This window comes from Phocoena phocoena, chromosome 7 (genome assembly GCF_963924675.1).
Source record: "Phocoena phocoena chromosome 7, mPhoPho1.1, whole genome shotgun sequence".
Taxonomy (NCBI): domain Eukaryota; kingdom Metazoa; phylum Chordata; class Mammalia; order Artiodactyla; family Phocoenidae; genus Phocoena; species Phocoena phocoena.
This window is the reverse complement of record NC_089225.1, coordinates 56291990-56308732: the sequence shown is the minus strand read 5'-3', so window position 1 is coordinate 56308732 and position 16743 is coordinate 56291990. Positions and strand designations below refer to the sequence as shown.

Sequence of the window (16743 nt, the reverse complement as noted above, 5' to 3'; positions counted from 1 at the left end):
TCTCCTTAAATTTTTAGGTTCATCTGGTTGTACAATATTTGTATTAAATTTTGTGGAATGGTTTATGTTGAGAGAACAGTATTTGTCTTAACCTTTTTTTTATGGTCACAAGACCCCCCTTTGAGAATATGAAGAAACTCTAGATACCATTGCCCCCACCCCCACCCCAGGCCCTCTATCAAAAAGTTGGTATGCTATTTTAGAGGATTTGAAGATCCCTTGAATCCCAGGCATGGATCCTAGGTTGAGAATTCTGGGCTATATGCTCATCTCATTGTCTAGTGGTGTGTGGAGTTACGGGAAATCATATACAGATCTAGAAGGAAATGGGTTAGGGATGGCATTATTTTGATGGTGATTAATTCATATAGGGTCTCATTCCCCACATCTTTACCCCTGGTCTTAGTGGGAGACAAGTATGGTATAGTATTTAAGAGCCTGGCTTCTGGAGTTAGACTGGCTTAGTTTTAAATCCTGTTTTGGCCATTTGATAGCTGTGTGATTTTGTCTGTCAATTTTGTCATCTGTGATATGGGGATGGTCATAATACCTCATAGGATAGTTGTAAGCAACAGGTGATATAATCTTATAAATCCCTATCATGGTTCTTGGCATATAAAAGTGGTTTTTGGCATATAAAAGAACGGTTCAAATGTTAGGTGTTACTGTTATTATTCCTTAAAAAATTTACCCTTTCAATGTCAATGTCAAAAAAAAAATTGACATTGATTTGTTGGGTTTTATTGCTTTCTGCTTTCCTCCATTGGTATTTTTCTAGTCTTGTCTAATCCATAAAATATGGAGATGATATCTGAGATTCTAGCAGGTCACAGAATACAAAATGTATATGTCTAGCATTCTTCTGCAAACTTAGGTAGAAATAGTAGGTAAAGCAACAGTCTATATCCTCCAGCTTTTAGATTCTAGAAAAACCTTTCAGATGGGCTGACTTTACAGTGGTGGTCACAGGGCAATAATCTTTCCTCATTAAAAATTTTTAAGGTCTCATATTTTTTTAGTAGTTCATGGGAAAAAGAATTTGATGGCTTACTAAAGGAATCGCCCTCACCCTGAGTTTACTCTGGAGTACCTTAATACATGCCATGAAAGAGTAGCTTTAATTGTTTGATTTAAGGTTGATAGCAGTAATATACAAATCTTAACTTTTTCTAACTCAGGGAACTGATGACACTGCTCTGATATTTCTTTTTCGTATGCGTATGTAATGTACCTGATTTAGTGGTATGTTTTTAGTGAGTTTTATACCTTTTGAACTCTTTTCAGTGAGGTATTTGAACTCTTTTCAGTGAGGTATGTTTGGTTTGAGCTGTCCGTAATCTTTTCTCTAGCTACTTCTACTTTTATTTATTTATTTTTAACTGTAGATCATAGGTGAGGGATTAGAAAATCAGTTGGTAGTCATAAAACAAATAATACTCTAATTGAACTTTTTGCCTGCTCAAATAGCATGGCTTATCTTTGCAATAACTAACAAAATTGGAAATGATGATTATTGTAGTTTATATAGTACTTCTGTATTTGAGCTGTGTTGTGTTACTAAGAGAACTTTTATTTTCAGGAGGTAGGGTTTATATCAGTTTTTTGAGGATTGGATTAAATGTACCACAAATACATATCACATAACATTTTTTGTTTTCTTTACCCAGACAGGTGATTTGGCTTCTGCACAGTTAGGAGGAGCACCAAACCGATGGGAGGTTTTGTCAGCCACACCTACAACTATAAAAGATGAAGCTGGTAATCTAGTACAGATTCCAAGTGCTGCTACTTCCAGTGGGCAGTATGTCCTTCCCCTTCAGAATTTGCAGAATCAGCAAATATTTTCAGTTGCACCAGGATCAGATTCATCAAATGGTACAGTGTCCAATGTTCAGTATCAAGTAATACCACAGATTCAGTCATCAGATGGTCAGCAGGTTCAGATTGGTTTCACAGGCTCTTCAGATAATGGGGGTATAAATCAAGAAAGTGGTCAAATTCAGATCATTCCTGGCTCTAATCAAACCTTGCTTGCCTCTGGAACACCTCCTGCTAATATCCAGAATCTCATACCACAGACTGGTCAAGTCCAGGTTCAGGGAGTTGCAATTGGTGGTTCATCCTTTCCTGGCCAAACCCAAGTAGTTGCTAATGTGCCTCTTGGTCTTCCAGGAAATATTACCTTTGTACCAATCAATAGTGTCGATCTAGATTCTTTGGGACTCTCGGGCAGTTCTCAGACAATGACCGCAGGCATTAATGCTGATGGACATTTGATAAACACAGGACAAGCTATGGATAGTTCAGACAATTCAGAAAGGACTGGTGAGCGGGTTTCTCCTGATATTAATGAAACTAATACTGAGACAGATTTATTTGTGCCAACATCCTCTTCATCACAGTTGCCTGTTACTATAGATAGTACAGGTATATTACAACAAAATACAAATAGCTTGACTACTACTAGTGGGCAAGTCCATTCTTCAGATCTTCAGGGAAATTATATCCAGTCGCCTGTTTCTGAAGAGACACAGGCTCAGAATATTCAGGTTTCTACAGCACAGCCTGTTGTACAACATCTACAACTTCAAGAGTCTCAGCAGCCAACCAGTCAAGCCCAAATTGTGCAAGGTATTACACCACAGACAATCCATGGTGTGCAAGCCAGTGGTCAGAATATATCACAACAGGCTTTGCAAAATCTTCAGTTGCAGCTGAATCCTGGAACCTTTTTAATTCAGGCACAGACAGTGACCCCTTCTGGACAGATAACTTGGCAAACATTTCAAGTACAAGGGGTTCAGAACTTGCAGAATTTGCAAATACAGAATACTGCTGCCCAACAGATAACTTTGACGCCTGTTCAGACACTCACGCTTGGTCAAGTTGCAGCAGGTGGAGCCTTGACTTCAACTCCAGTTAGTCTAAGCACTGGTCAGTTGCCAAATCTACAGACAGTTACAGTAAACTCTATAGATTCTACTGGTATACAACTACACCCCGGAGAGAATGCTGACAGTCCTGCAGGTGAGTTTTCCAAGTCATGTCATGCTATAGATAAGTTCAGTGAGGTGTTCATCAGTATCTGGCTGTCTTTAAAGGTGATGATACATTTCCCTGTGTCTTTGTGAAAAGTCAACACCAAAATGTGTTTCAAATTGTTCTTCATTGAAAGATTGTAGTTTTTGAAGTCAAAGATTCATTTCTCTGTTATGCCAATTACATTTGTTGTTTTTCATCACTTAGTTTTGTACATTTTTTCACGTTTGGTACTCTCAAGCATCACAGAATTTTTATTTGGCATGTAAGGTGTCTTGGCTGTTCTTGGTGTGATGTAAATTAAATGTTCTATGCATTTTATTTGGTTGGGCAATCAGGTTGGTATAGTGAAAACATGGTACTGGGAGTAGGTACTGTTTATGCTGTCTCACCCATTAGCTAGCCTGTGTGGTTTTGGCTAAGTTACTTTTTCTCTTGCAAACTCAGTTTTCTCAGCATGTAAAATGCAGCGGTTGGCCTAGGTAACTATATCTAGGGTACCTTCTAGACCTAAAATTCTTCAGTTCTGTGATAGTTTATTCTTACAAGTGTGAAGTACTTAAACCTAGGTGTGTTAGATATGTTATTATTGATAGTATGGGTAAAAATTTCGGAAGTCTACTCTTTGTTGTGTAAGAATTAAGTAGTACATAATTACTTAATAATAAAAATATAAATCTCTTTTAAAAGATAGTATCCTCATTACCTTTGTGCTGTTATTTATTTAGATAGTGTTTTATTGAATCCTTTGTTGTACACTAAATTCTTACTTTTACTCTTTTACGTCATTGTTTGGGTTTTTGTGGAGATTGTGCTGTTATAACCTTCCACTGAGTCAGTGATTCTAAACTCTTAAATTGGGACACTTGGATTTAATTTTTTGAAGTAATGGTATTTTTTCTTTTGAGGAATTTGTGATATATACTTAGAAAATAGGAATTGTCTGTGCTTAGAAAGCCTTTAATTGCATTTGAGCCTTCTGAAGCTATGGTTTAGAGCAGCATTCTCAAAGTGTGGTCTGTGGATCTCTGAGGATCCCTGAGACCCTGTCAGAGGTCCTTGATATCAAACTACTTTTAATAATAATAGTACAATTTATTTGCCTTTTTTCTTGTATAGACATTTTCACTGATGGTGGCTAAAACTGCTGTGTTTTAGCGCAAATCAAAGCTGTGATGCTAAACTGTACTAGTAGTTGTATTCTTTATGACCATCCACTTGCAGTTAAAGAAAAATGCTAGCTAGCTTCACTGAGCAATGACCTTGATGAACAAGTCAAAAGAGTTATTTTTACTAAACCTTGACCCTTGAATGCTGCATGTCCTTTTTAAAATGATAGCTTTATTGAAATATAATTCACATACTATAAAACTCGCCCTTTAAAATATATAGTTTAGTGGTTTTTAATATAGGCACAGACTGGTGTACCCATCACCACTCTCTAATTTTAGAACATTTTCAGCACCTCCCCCAAACCCCTTACCCATTAGCAGTCACTCCACATTCCCTGCCCCATCCCCTGAGCCCCCAGCAACCACTAATCTACTTTCTGTCTCTTTAGATTTGCCTATTATATCTTATCAGTAGAATCATACAGTATGTGGCTCTCTGTGTCTGACTTTTAATTTACCATAATACTTTTAGGGTTCATCTGTCTTGTAGCCTTTAAATGTACTTTGTTCTTTTTTGTGGTTGAATAATATTCCATGTACGGATATACCACATTTTATTCCTTTATCCATTGATGGACAACATTTCCATTTTTTAGCTATTAAGAATAATGCTGCTGTGAACATTTGTGTACAGTTTTTTGGTGTGGACATGTTTTTGTTTCTTTTGGGTATATACTTAGCAGTGGAATTGCTGGATTGTATGTTTAACATTTTGAGGAACTGCCAAACTGTTTTTCCAAAGTGACTACCATTTTACATTCTCACCAGCAGAAGGGTTCCGGTTTTTCTATATCCCCACCAACATTTATCATTGTCCTCCTTTTTGATTTTAGATATACTAAGAATAGGTGTGAAGTGGTATCTCATTGTGTTTCTGATTTGTAGTTCCTGCTGCATGTCTTCGTAATATTCTTTATGACAAAATGGGAAGTATACTTTAATAAAGCACTTCTGCTGCATACCAAAATAAGATGATTATCTTTGAAAAAATATATATTGTTTTCAATTGAGCAATTGTATGAGTTGCAAGCTGAACTAGGTGCTATTTTTTGGAAACACATTTTACTTGAAAGACTGACAAACTATGGTTATTGAAAGACTCATGTACTTAAGTGACAGATATTTTCTAAAAAGTATAATGAATTAAGTGAGCCTGTCCCTAAAAGGAAAAAAACTTGACTGTTTGCTACCAATGATAAAATTTGGGCTTTCCAGTGAAAATTAGAATTTTGGAAAACTTGAATCTACTACTATGAACTTGGTAACTTGTTAATAATTACATACTTTTATGATGAAATGGACAGTGATATTAATATTAATAGCATTTTGGGGGATACTATATTATAATGAAATATGCCATCATTTGGAAGATCTTTATGATAACTGAGTGAACCAGTAGTTTTCAGATGATCAATTCATGTTACAAAATCCTGCATGGGTAAAAGATCCATCTGTTCAGAGTTCAAGATAGGCCAACAACAAGCATGTGGAAAGTTTACCAATATAGTTTCAGATTCTACATTACAACTGACCTTTAAGAAATTTAGCACTTGTCAGATTTGGTATAGTGTCCAAGAAGAATAACCACAATTGGCTGAAAGACTATCAGATTACTTCTTTTTCCAGCCACATATCTTTGTGAAACTAGATATTCTTCATATGCTTCAGCCCAAACCATGTATTGCAACACACTGCAAAAGCAAATATGAAACTCCAGTTGTTTTCTTTTAACCTAGATATTAAAGAGATTTGCAAAAATGTGAAACATGACCTCTCTCCTCATTAAACTTTTATGTATGTTTTTGGAAAATAGTTGTTTTTCATAAAACCTTAATTTGTGTTAACATTTAATGGATTTATTGTTTTCAAATGAATCAAAACAGTAAAAATTTCTCTTCTAATTCCTAATACAGTAAATATCAAAATAAATACCCTACATTAACAAAAGCTTTTTGGGGACCTCAGTAATATTTAAGAGTTTAGAAGGAGTCCTGAGACCAAAAAGTTTGAGAATATTGGTAGATGACAGACTTCTGAAGACATAGGAGATAGTTTTTAGAAACCAGTTTTTAAAGCTTCCACAAAGTTAAAGTTACGGAGATCTATACATGTTAGAAAAACACCTCTAGAGAATTTATTTGTAATTTTGTGGATTTATGTTGGTCATGAAATTAGATTGATATAAAGCACTAAGTGCTCAGTACAATAATTTATTTCCAAAATACTATCAAAATAGCAACAGTGTTTGAATTAAATACAAAATCGAATTTTTAGGATGATAATTTAGTTTATTGTATGTTGGCAAGGAAGGGTAAAATAAGCACTCCAGAAGGCCATTAAATTTGAATTTTTTTCCGAATTTTAAAGGAATGGGGAAAGAACTTGAGAAAATAAAAGTTAAAGAGAATCAGAATAAAAATGCTGCATAGTACATAACAGCATATTTAGAAATAAAAACCAGGAAGTTGTAATTTGGGGTTAATTTGGTAATAGGAAAACTATCCCTTGGTGTACTTACTGTCTTTTTAATTGGCAAGAAGGAAGAAATTATTTTAGGATGTGTTTTCTTACATGAAAAATCAGTAAAAAAAACTTTATCGGTGTTAGAGCATAGTATGCACAGATGAACTGCTTAAAATTTTGACACCATTGGTTTGCATTTTGCTTTTTGGTGAGTATGGAAACAATGTAACACATTTCCCAAATAAATGAGACCACACCGTTTTTTTTACCAGGACTCTGCAGTTTCTTTGACCTTTTTTCTAAGCTCCCCTTTCACAAAAATGACCTCTATTCCAACCTGTTTTAAGAAGTGAATCTGATTCAGGATCTCTCCTCATGAGGGGTATGTTTAGTGCCTCTTATCCCTTAGAAACCAAACCCCCATCTTCCTTGGAACATAGAGCTCATTGGGCCCCAAGCTGCAGCCCCACTCACTCCCTTTATTTCTTTTCCTTGCCCACTGAGAAATGCATGCTGTTTTTGAAATTTAATTTTTACTCTACCATTTGCTGTGTATTTGAAGCTAGGCGATCTTTCTGACATCTTTTCGAGTGAGAAAATTTCTCCCAAATTCAAGCCAAGACTTAGCCAGTTTCTCAAATTTTAGTTCTCTACCCGATTTTGGCTTATCCTCTAAGATTGGGTATATTTAAAGCTTGGTGTCATGCACATTTTAAAATATTGTCATAACTATACTGCTTGTACAGGTTTTTTTTATCCTGTTTAATTTTTAGTTACTTTTTTTGGTAGGGTGACCATACCTGTTAGGTATTTAGGTCAGGAATTATATTCTATTTAATTTTCTATTAATATAGTTATAAAGACCCCACATGAGAAAGAGCTGTCAAATTCACTGCCTAAAACCAGGGCCTGGCCTAGGATTCCTTTTTGTAGAGGCGAGCTTAAAAAAAAAAAAAAGTTTGTTGCTGTCTGTTACTCTAAGGTACAGCTTAAATGAGGCTGTACACTTACAGAAATGAGAGGAGGACATGGGGAAATAGGAGGACATCAAAAATCTTGTGATCAGATTCTGAACCAGTCTGAACCATTGGGCGATTAACTTGGTGTCTAGATTTATGACATCTCCAGTATTAGCTCTGAAGCCAATAAAAGACCTAGGTCTACATTAGGGCCAGACAGACTTGGTGGAAACACTTGGAAAAATGCCAGGCATGGAGGTATAATGCAGAGAGAAAAATTATACTCAGTATAAGCCTGAAAACCAAAATTGCAAAATACATGATGAAGGGAGAAATCTATGAAAGATAGCCAGTAAAATTAACAATCAAGAGATGAATTCATGTCCAATTTAAAAAAAAATAATTTAAAAATCTGGAAGACTTTAAAATCAGTATGTTTATACCTGTCAGTGAGATAAAAGGAAGCTGTAGCATCTTAGAAAAGAAGTTGTGAAACAAAAAAGGTAAATGTGTAAAAGAAACAACCAGAAATCCTAGAAAGGAGAAGCATATTTCATTGATTCAAAGACACGAATTGTTTAACGTTTTAACATTTCTTCTGAGATCTGAGTATATCTTACCGACCATGGCATGTCAGTGTTTAATTTACAGTGCTTTTTCTTTTTTTACTAGTAGTGGTATGTCTTGATAGCATTGTTTAGATGAAATAGAAAAATTTGACGGGACAAACAGGAGAACCTTTAGACTGGACATAGAAAAAAAATGAGTGAATAGTAATATACTTAGAAATTTACCCAGAATATAGTTTAGAGATAATGAACAGGTAGAGACTTGAAAGATTGAGAGTCACCAACATAAGATTTTCAGAAAAAGAGAATAGAGTGAATGGCAAGAGAAGCAGTGTTGGATGAGATAATGGCTGAGAATTTTCTGGTGTTGGAGATACATAGTTTACAGATGAAAATTTTGCTTCAAGTATTAAGAAAGATAAACAAAAATAAGTCCACCCCTGTCTTAAACTAAAATTTTGGAGAAAGATAATCTTAAATTTTAACAGAAAAGTCAGATTGCTAACAAATTACAGACCTACAAATTTCTCATCAGCCACACACATACCAGAAGATCATGTAGTAGTATCTTTATAGCACTGAGAGAAAGTAACCAGCAGGCAAGAATTCTGTATGCAATTAAAAATCCTACTTAAGAGTTAGAATATAATGAAGATATTTAAAATAATCAAGGACTGAAAGTTTATTATTCAAAGATCCTTATGAAACTAACTACTGAAGTGTTAAGTAGAAAAATGGATCCAGAGGAAATGAGGACATAGTAGTGATTACAGTGGGTAAAAAATTAATAATTTAACTGACCGTAAAACACTAGTAACTTTAAGTTACAGAAAATTTTAGAGATACACCAAAGCAGATAAATGTATGATGAACCTTAAGGTAACCACCTCGCAGCTTCAACAGTTATCAACATTCTGCCTTTCTTCTTTCCTCTTTTCCCACTATTTGAAATTTTACTCTTGCTGGAGTATTTTAAAGTAAATTCCAGAGAGTGTATAACTTTACCCAGTAATACTAATGGAGTGATTTGCACGGTGTGGTCTAGGAGTCCCAGACCCTTTTCATAGGTGTCTGTGAGGTCCAAGTTATTTTCATAATAATACCAAGATGCTATTTGCTTATTTCATTTTTGCCTCACAAGTGGTGTACAGTGGAGTTTTTCAGAGGCTGTATGATATGTGATAACACAGCAGATTGAACACAGAAGCAGATATAAAGATGTAGCTGTTTTTTTTTTTTTTTAAATTGAAGTATTGTTGATTTACAATGTTGTGTTAGTTTCAGGTGTACAGCAAAGCAGTAAAGTTATATATATGTATATATCTATTTTCAGATTTTTTTCCATTATAGGTTATTATAAGATATTGAATATAGTTCCCTGTGCTATACAGTAGGTCCTTGTTACCTGTTTTATATAGAGTAGTGTGTATCTGTTAATTCCAAACTCCTAATTTATTCCTTCCCTCTCCGTCCCCATTTTGTAACCATAAGTTTGTTTTCTATGTCTGTGATTACATTTCTGTTTTGTAAATGTTAATTTGTATCAGTGATAGCATATATTTGTCTGTGTCTGACTTATTTAACTTAGTATGATCTAGCTATTTTCTAAGAAGCCAGATATTAAAGATATTTGCAAAAATGTCAAACTATTCTAATTTTTAAAAATATATATTTTTCATGTTACTTACGTTAACATTTATGAGTTTGTTACTTTGAAATTAATAAATCAACCTTTAAAATGTTCCCAGTTTTGATTCCTAATATGGAAAATATTGATATATAAGCAGAGGACAATTGAAATCTTCATTCAAATTTTTTAAAAATGGATTTTTTCCATTTTTTAAACAACATAATTTACATACAGTAAAATTCCTTCTAAAATTTTAGTGCACCATTCTGCACTTTCAGTAACTGAACACAGTTGTATAATCACCACCATAATTAAGATATAGTATCATTTTACCACCTCTCTCCATTCCCATATGCAACTTCATAGTCAGCCATTCTCCTTTACTCTTCTTCTCTGGCAAATAGGTGTTACTCACATAAACAAAAACTCTTTGAAGTCCTCAGTAATTTTTAAAACTTAAAGTGATTCTGATATCAAGAAGTTTGAAAACTGCTGCGCTAATGAATAAGGATTTTAAGAAACATAACCAAAGTACCATTATTTACAATACCTTAAATTTAGTTATCCTTTAATATTATTTAATAGCCTTGTAATGTTTAGTTTTCCCCAAATGATTAAAAAATACCTTTTTAGAATTGATCAAGTTAAGATTCATACAAGCACTGTGTCTTTTATTGGTTCATGTGCCTCCAAGTCTCAGCTTTTCAAATAATGGTTTTAGCAGCTTTTCATTGTTGTAACTTGGATTCATTATTTCATTAAGATTTGCAAAATGGTGATTTTTCTAATTTTCTCAGTCCTTTTGTGTTAAGCTGTGATTTTTTCCTGAAAAGATCCTTCCCTTGCTAGCTATTTGGTTACCCCTGAAGCACAGTTTGTACAAGAAAGGCAGGATAAGCTATTAAATCCATTCCTTTTATTTATCTGTTTTCAGAATGAGTTGGTGTCTTAGCTGCCATCAGAGGTTCTCTCTCTTTCTTTTTTTTTTCCTTTGGTGTATCATGGTGAACTCATTTTTTACCAGTTGTATTTTAATACATGGTATTCATTATTCTTGGAAATTAATATTTATATTGTTAAGAAATGGAATACTAAGCCTAAAAAAGAAATAGCGGTGTGGGACTTGTGGGGATTGGTTCCTGGGTAGAGGTTCTTGTCATTTTTAGGAGGATCAGCTTTATAGAAAATAGTTTTAGCCATTTTACATCAATTTATAATTTGGATATAAGTAATTAAGAGAACAAAAGTGTGATTTTATATATATATATTTTTAAATTAAGACTTTTTTTAGAGCAGTTTTAGGTTCACAGCAACATTGAAGAGGAGGTACAGAGATTTTCCATCTACCTTCTGCCCCTACACATGCGTAGCGTCCCCCATCATGACGTCTCTCACCATAGTGATACATTTGTTAAAACTGATGAACCTACGTTAATACATCATAATTACACAAAGTCCATAGTTTACATAATGGTTCACTCTTGGTGTTGTACATTATTTGAGTTTGGACAAGTGTATAATAACATATCCATCATTATGGTATAGTAAGAGTATTTTTACTACCCTGGAGACCCTCTGTGTTCTGTCTATTCCAAAAGTGCAATTTTTAACTTCTAAACTGGGGCAGGAGGTAGAAAATTATCAATCCAACAGAAAATAGGAAAGGAGAAGAAGTATAGCAAAGAAAAAGACTAATATCAGATGTAGAAATTCAGGACAGTCCTGAGAAGAAAAAAAAATTAGTAATCCTACAACCAATAAAGTTGGTAAATTGCCTGTATAATCTTCTTGTCTTTTTTTTTGTGCATATTGCATACTGTGTCTTTACACTTTGGGGTCACTTTAAAATTGAGGTCATATACACAACTTTATCTTTTTTTTTCCAAATAATATATTGTGTGCATTTCCCAGATCATTAGTTTTCCACAACATGATTATTTAGTTTCATTACTAAGTATTTTGGTGCGGATATTTCATGATTTAACTAATCCTCTCTTGTTAGGTGTTTAGGTTATTTTTCATTTTTTTCCCATTACATAGAAATCTTTGCTCACACTTCTGATTATTTCCTTATGCAGAAGAATTTAAGGCTTTTATATATACTGCAGAAACGCTCTTTCACCCCCATTGTATGTGAGGATGGGGTTTTTTGTACTGGGATGTCATTTTATCAAATGGCAGAGTTTTGGGGTAGTAAAAATAGACTCTAATACATTCATTTATTATTGGGGAACTTGAATATTTTTGCATGTTTATTGTCTATTTGTGTTTAGTCATTATCCTTTCATGTTTTTTGCTTGTTTTTCCCTCACTACTGATTTGTAAGACATTTTTAAAAGACATCTTTATGTTAAGGACATCAGTCTTTTGTCACACACCACAGATATTTTCTCCATTTGTTTGCCATTAAGTTTGTTTAGTGGTGAGTTTTAGTACATGTAAGTTCTTACTAGACTTTTTTTTTTGAGTAAAATAATTTAGAAACTTTGAACCATAGTTTTTTTTTTTTTTTTTTTGCGGTACGCGGGCCTCTCACTGTTGTGGCCTCTCCCGTTGCGGAGCACAGGCTCCGGATGCGCAGGCTCAGCAGCCATGGCTCACGGGCCCAGCCGCTCCACGGCATGTGGGATCTTCCCACACCGGGGCGCGAACCCTCATCCCCTGCATCGGCAGGCGGACTCTCAACCACTGCGCCACCAGGGAAGCCCTGAACCATAGTTTTTGAACTCAGTTTGTATTGATTTACAAGTCATCTGATGCAATTCAAGAATTTGTGCAAGAAGTTGGGAATTTCAAATTATAATACCTATGCCTAGAAAAATATCTAGAGTACACTGTGTGTCTTTTAAAATAAATCATTTTAATGTATGTTTTCGGTCACACTTGTTATTTTCTTAGTATCCTGTGGAAAATTAGTGTTCACAGATCCATGAGTAATCCCTTGACAATGATACTTCTAGAGGTCTCAAATATCTTAGGTATAATATTCAATAGTAGTATTATTATATGGTATATATAGTAACATTGGAATATATAATAACAGTATTGTGTATCTCTGTTATTTAAACCATGGAATCTTAGAGAGGTCAACTAGTTTAACTCATCAGATGCATCTTCAACAAATGGCTGCTTGGTGTCTGTTTTTAAATACATTTCTCTTTTCTGAAATAGTATAATTTATGATTAAACAAATTTACCTCATAATGTAATAGTAATAATGCAGATTAGAATTCCTGATGGACACAACAGAATGGAAAGCACATAATTAATGTGTGGTTTTCATTAGTATGCCTTCTTTGATACATTGTTCTGTAGTTCCATATTATTTTTAATTAGGAGAATAACTTTATTAAAGCTAGTCTTTAAACTACTTTGTCCATTTTAGTGGTTCTTGGGGACAGATTTTGTATCCAACTTTATTTTATGTGAGGGTACTTGACATGTGACACTTCATAAATCTCATAAATTCTCCTCTGATGAACGGTACCATCTTACTGGCAACTAAGATTAGGGAAGTCAGTCATCATTCATTCAGTCCACAAATATTTGAGTCTATACTACAGTTTTCCAGGTAATGTTTTTTAGGTTCTTTGCAACAGTAAAAGAGAAAAAGTCCCCGCTCTCATAAATTTTGTGTTTTAGTGGATGAAGACAAATAAGCAAACACGGTAATTTTACATGACTAGTGTTTGAAGAAAATAAAGTTAGGGTTATGGAATAGTAGGGAATAGGGAAAACCATGGAGCTTGGTTGTTATTTTAGGTAGGGTGGTTAGGAAATAACCTTATAATGAGGTGAAAAAGAAGTTCAGATCTGAACATTGAGGAGCCTGTCTTACTGACATCTGGAGGAAAAGTAATGAGCAAAGGTGGCTGGGATTTAGTGAATGGGTGGAGTCAGAATATGAGATTGGAACTAGGCAGGGATAATAAAAGCCATGGTAAGGAACTTGGGTTTTTTTTTTTTTTTTTAATATGAAAACATTGGAGGTTTTTATGTTTTAAGAAGATCAGTCTGGCAGATCCCTGTGGCAGGTGGTGATGGGGGTTGGGGGTTGGAATAACAAGAGTAAGGATAAGGCTAGTGCAGTAATACAGGCAAAAGGAGATAGTGAGTCTGGCTAGGCCTAGTAGTAAGGAAAGCCTGGAGAAGGGAGGGGTGAAGGGAGAAGTAAGACTTGTTGTGGCTTTGTTAAATTTGAAATGTCTATTAGATAGCCAAGTGGATGGTTCAAGTAAACAGTTGTATATCAGAATCTGGAGCTCAGGTCGAGCAAGAGATAAACTTTTGGGAGGCTTTAATGTAGATAGAAGTGACCAGATGAAAAAATTTGGGTCATAGCTTTTTTGGCTGTATGGTAGAATCTCATAGGAAACTTTTTTGTTTGTTTCAATTGAATTTTATTCAATTTTTTATATAGCAGGTTCTTATTAGTTATCTGTTTTATACATGTTAGTATATATATGTCAATCCCAGTCTCCCAATTCATACCACCACCACCACCACAACCACCCCCCGCCACTTTCCCCCCTTGGTGTCTATACGTTTGTTCTCTACATCAGTATCTCTATTTTGCCTTGCAAACCGGTCCATCTGTACCATTTTTCTAGGTTCCACATATATGTATTAGTATGATATTCGTTTTTCTGATTTATTTCACTCTGTATGACAGTCTCTAGATCCATCCACGTCTCTACAAATGACCCAATTTAGTTCCTTTTTATGGCTGAGTAATATTCCATTGTATATATGTACCAGATCTTCTTTTTTTTTTCTTTTCTTTTTCTGCGGTACGCGGGCCTCTCACTGTTGTGGCCTCTCCCGTTGCGGAGCACAGGCTTAGGACGCATGGGCTCAGCGACCATGGCTCACGGGCCCAGCTGCTCTGCGGCACGTGGGATCTTCCCGGACCGGGGCACGAACCCGTGTCCCCTGCATCGGCAGGTGGACTCTCAACCACTGTGCCACCAGGGAAGCCCCCACATCTTCTTTATCTATTCGTCTGTTGATGGGCATTTAGGTTGCTTCCATTACCTGGCTGTTGTAAATAGTGCTGCAATGAACATTGGGGGTGCATGTGTCTTTTTGAATTATGGTTTTCTCTGGGTATATGCCCAGTAGTGGGATTGCTGGATCATATGGTAATTCTATTTTTAATTTTTTAAGGAACCTCCATACTGTTCTCCATAGTGGCTGTATCAATTTACATTCCCACCAACACTACAAGAGGGTTCCCTTTTCTCCACACTGTCTCCAGCATTTGTTGTTTGTAGATTTTCTGATGATGCCCATTCTAACTGGTGTGAGGTGATAGCTCATTGTAGTTTTGATTTGCATTTCTCTAATAATTAGTGATGTTGAGTAGCTTTTCATGTGCTTCTTGGCTATCTGTATGTCTTCTTTGGAGAAATGTCTATTTAGGTGTTCTGCCCATTTTTGGATTGGGTTGTTTTTTTTTTTTTAATATTGAGCTGCATGAGCTGTTTATATATTTTGGAGATTAATCCTTTGTCCATTGATTCGTTTGCAAATATTTTCTCCCATTTTGAGGACTGTCTTTTCATCTTGTTTATGGTTTCCTTTGCTGTGCAAAGGCTTTGAAGTTTCATTAGGTCCCCTTTGTTTATTTTTGTTTTTATTTCCATTACTCTAGGAGGTTGGTCAAAAAAGATCTTGCTGTGATGTATGTCAAAGAGTGTTCTTCCTATGTTTTCCTCTAAGAGTTTTATAGTGTCCAGTCTTACATTTAGGTCTCAAATCCATTTTGAGTTTATTTTTGTGTATGGTGTTAGGGAGTGTTCTAATTTCATTCTTTTACATGTAGCTGTCCAGTTTTCCCAGCACCGCTTATTGACGAGATTGTCTTTTCTCCATTGTATATCCTTGCCTCCTTTGTCATAGATTAGTTGACCATAGGTGCGTGGGTTTATCTCTGGGCTTTCTATCTTGTTCCATTGATCTGTGTTTCTGTTTTTGTACCAGTACCATATTGTCTTGATTACTATAGCTTTGTAGTACAGTCTGAAGTCAGGGAGTCTGATTCCTCCAGCTCTGTTTTTTTCCCTCAAGACTGCTTTGGCTATTCGGGGTCTTTTGTGTCTCCATACAGATTTTTAAGATTTTCTGTTCTAGTTCTGTAAAAAATGCCATTGGTAATTTGATAGGGATTGCATTGAATCTGTAGATTGCTTTGGGTAGTATAGTCATTTTCACAATATTGATTCTTCCAATCCAAGAACATGGTATATCTCTCCTTCTGTTGGTATAATCTTTAATTTCTTTCATCAGTGTCTTATAGTTTTCTGCATACAGCTCTTTTGTCTCCCTAGGTAGGTTTATTCCTAGGTATTTTATTCTTTTTGTTGCAGTGGTAGATGGGAGTGTTTCCTTAATTTCTCTTTCAGATTTTTCATCATTCGTGTATAAATGCAAGAGATTTCTGTGAATTAATTTTGTATCCTGCAACTCTACCAAATTCATTGACTAGCTGTAGTAGTTTTCTGGTGGTATCTTTAGGATTCCCTATGTATGGTGTCATGTTGTCTGCAAACAGTGACAGTTTTACTTCTTTTCCAATTTGTATTCCTTTTCTTTTTCTTCTTCGATTGCCGTGGCTAGGACTTCCAAAACTGTGTTGAATAATAGTGGTGAGAGTGGACATCCTTGTCTTGTTCCTGATCTTAGAGGAAATGCTTTCAGTTTTTCACCATTGAGAATGATGTTTGCTGTGGGTTTGTCATATATGGCCTTTATTATGTTGAGGTAGGTTCCCTCTTTCTTTTTCTTTTCTTTTTTTTTTTTTTTGCGCTACGTGGTCCTCTCACTGTTCCAGCCTCTCCTGTTGCGGAGCACAGGCTCCGGACGCGCAGGCTCAGTGGCCATGGCTTACGGGCCCAGCCACTCCGCGGCAT

At 35.3% G+C, this 16743-nt stretch overlaps 1 protein-coding gene across 1 annotated transcript in view; it reads left to right on the top strand.

Moving 5' to 3' along the window:
* SP3 (Sp3 transcription factor) overlaps nucleotides 1–16743 on the top strand; it is a 62933-nt gene that overhangs the window by 7746 nt on the left and 38444 nt on the right. Inside the window, exon 3 of the mRNA XM_065880536.1 lies at nucleotides 1668–3027. Within this exon, the coding sequence (XP_065736608.1) occupies nucleotides 1668–3027 (1360 nt within the window). The remainder of the gene's footprint in view (nucleotides 1–1667; nucleotides 3028–16743) is intronic.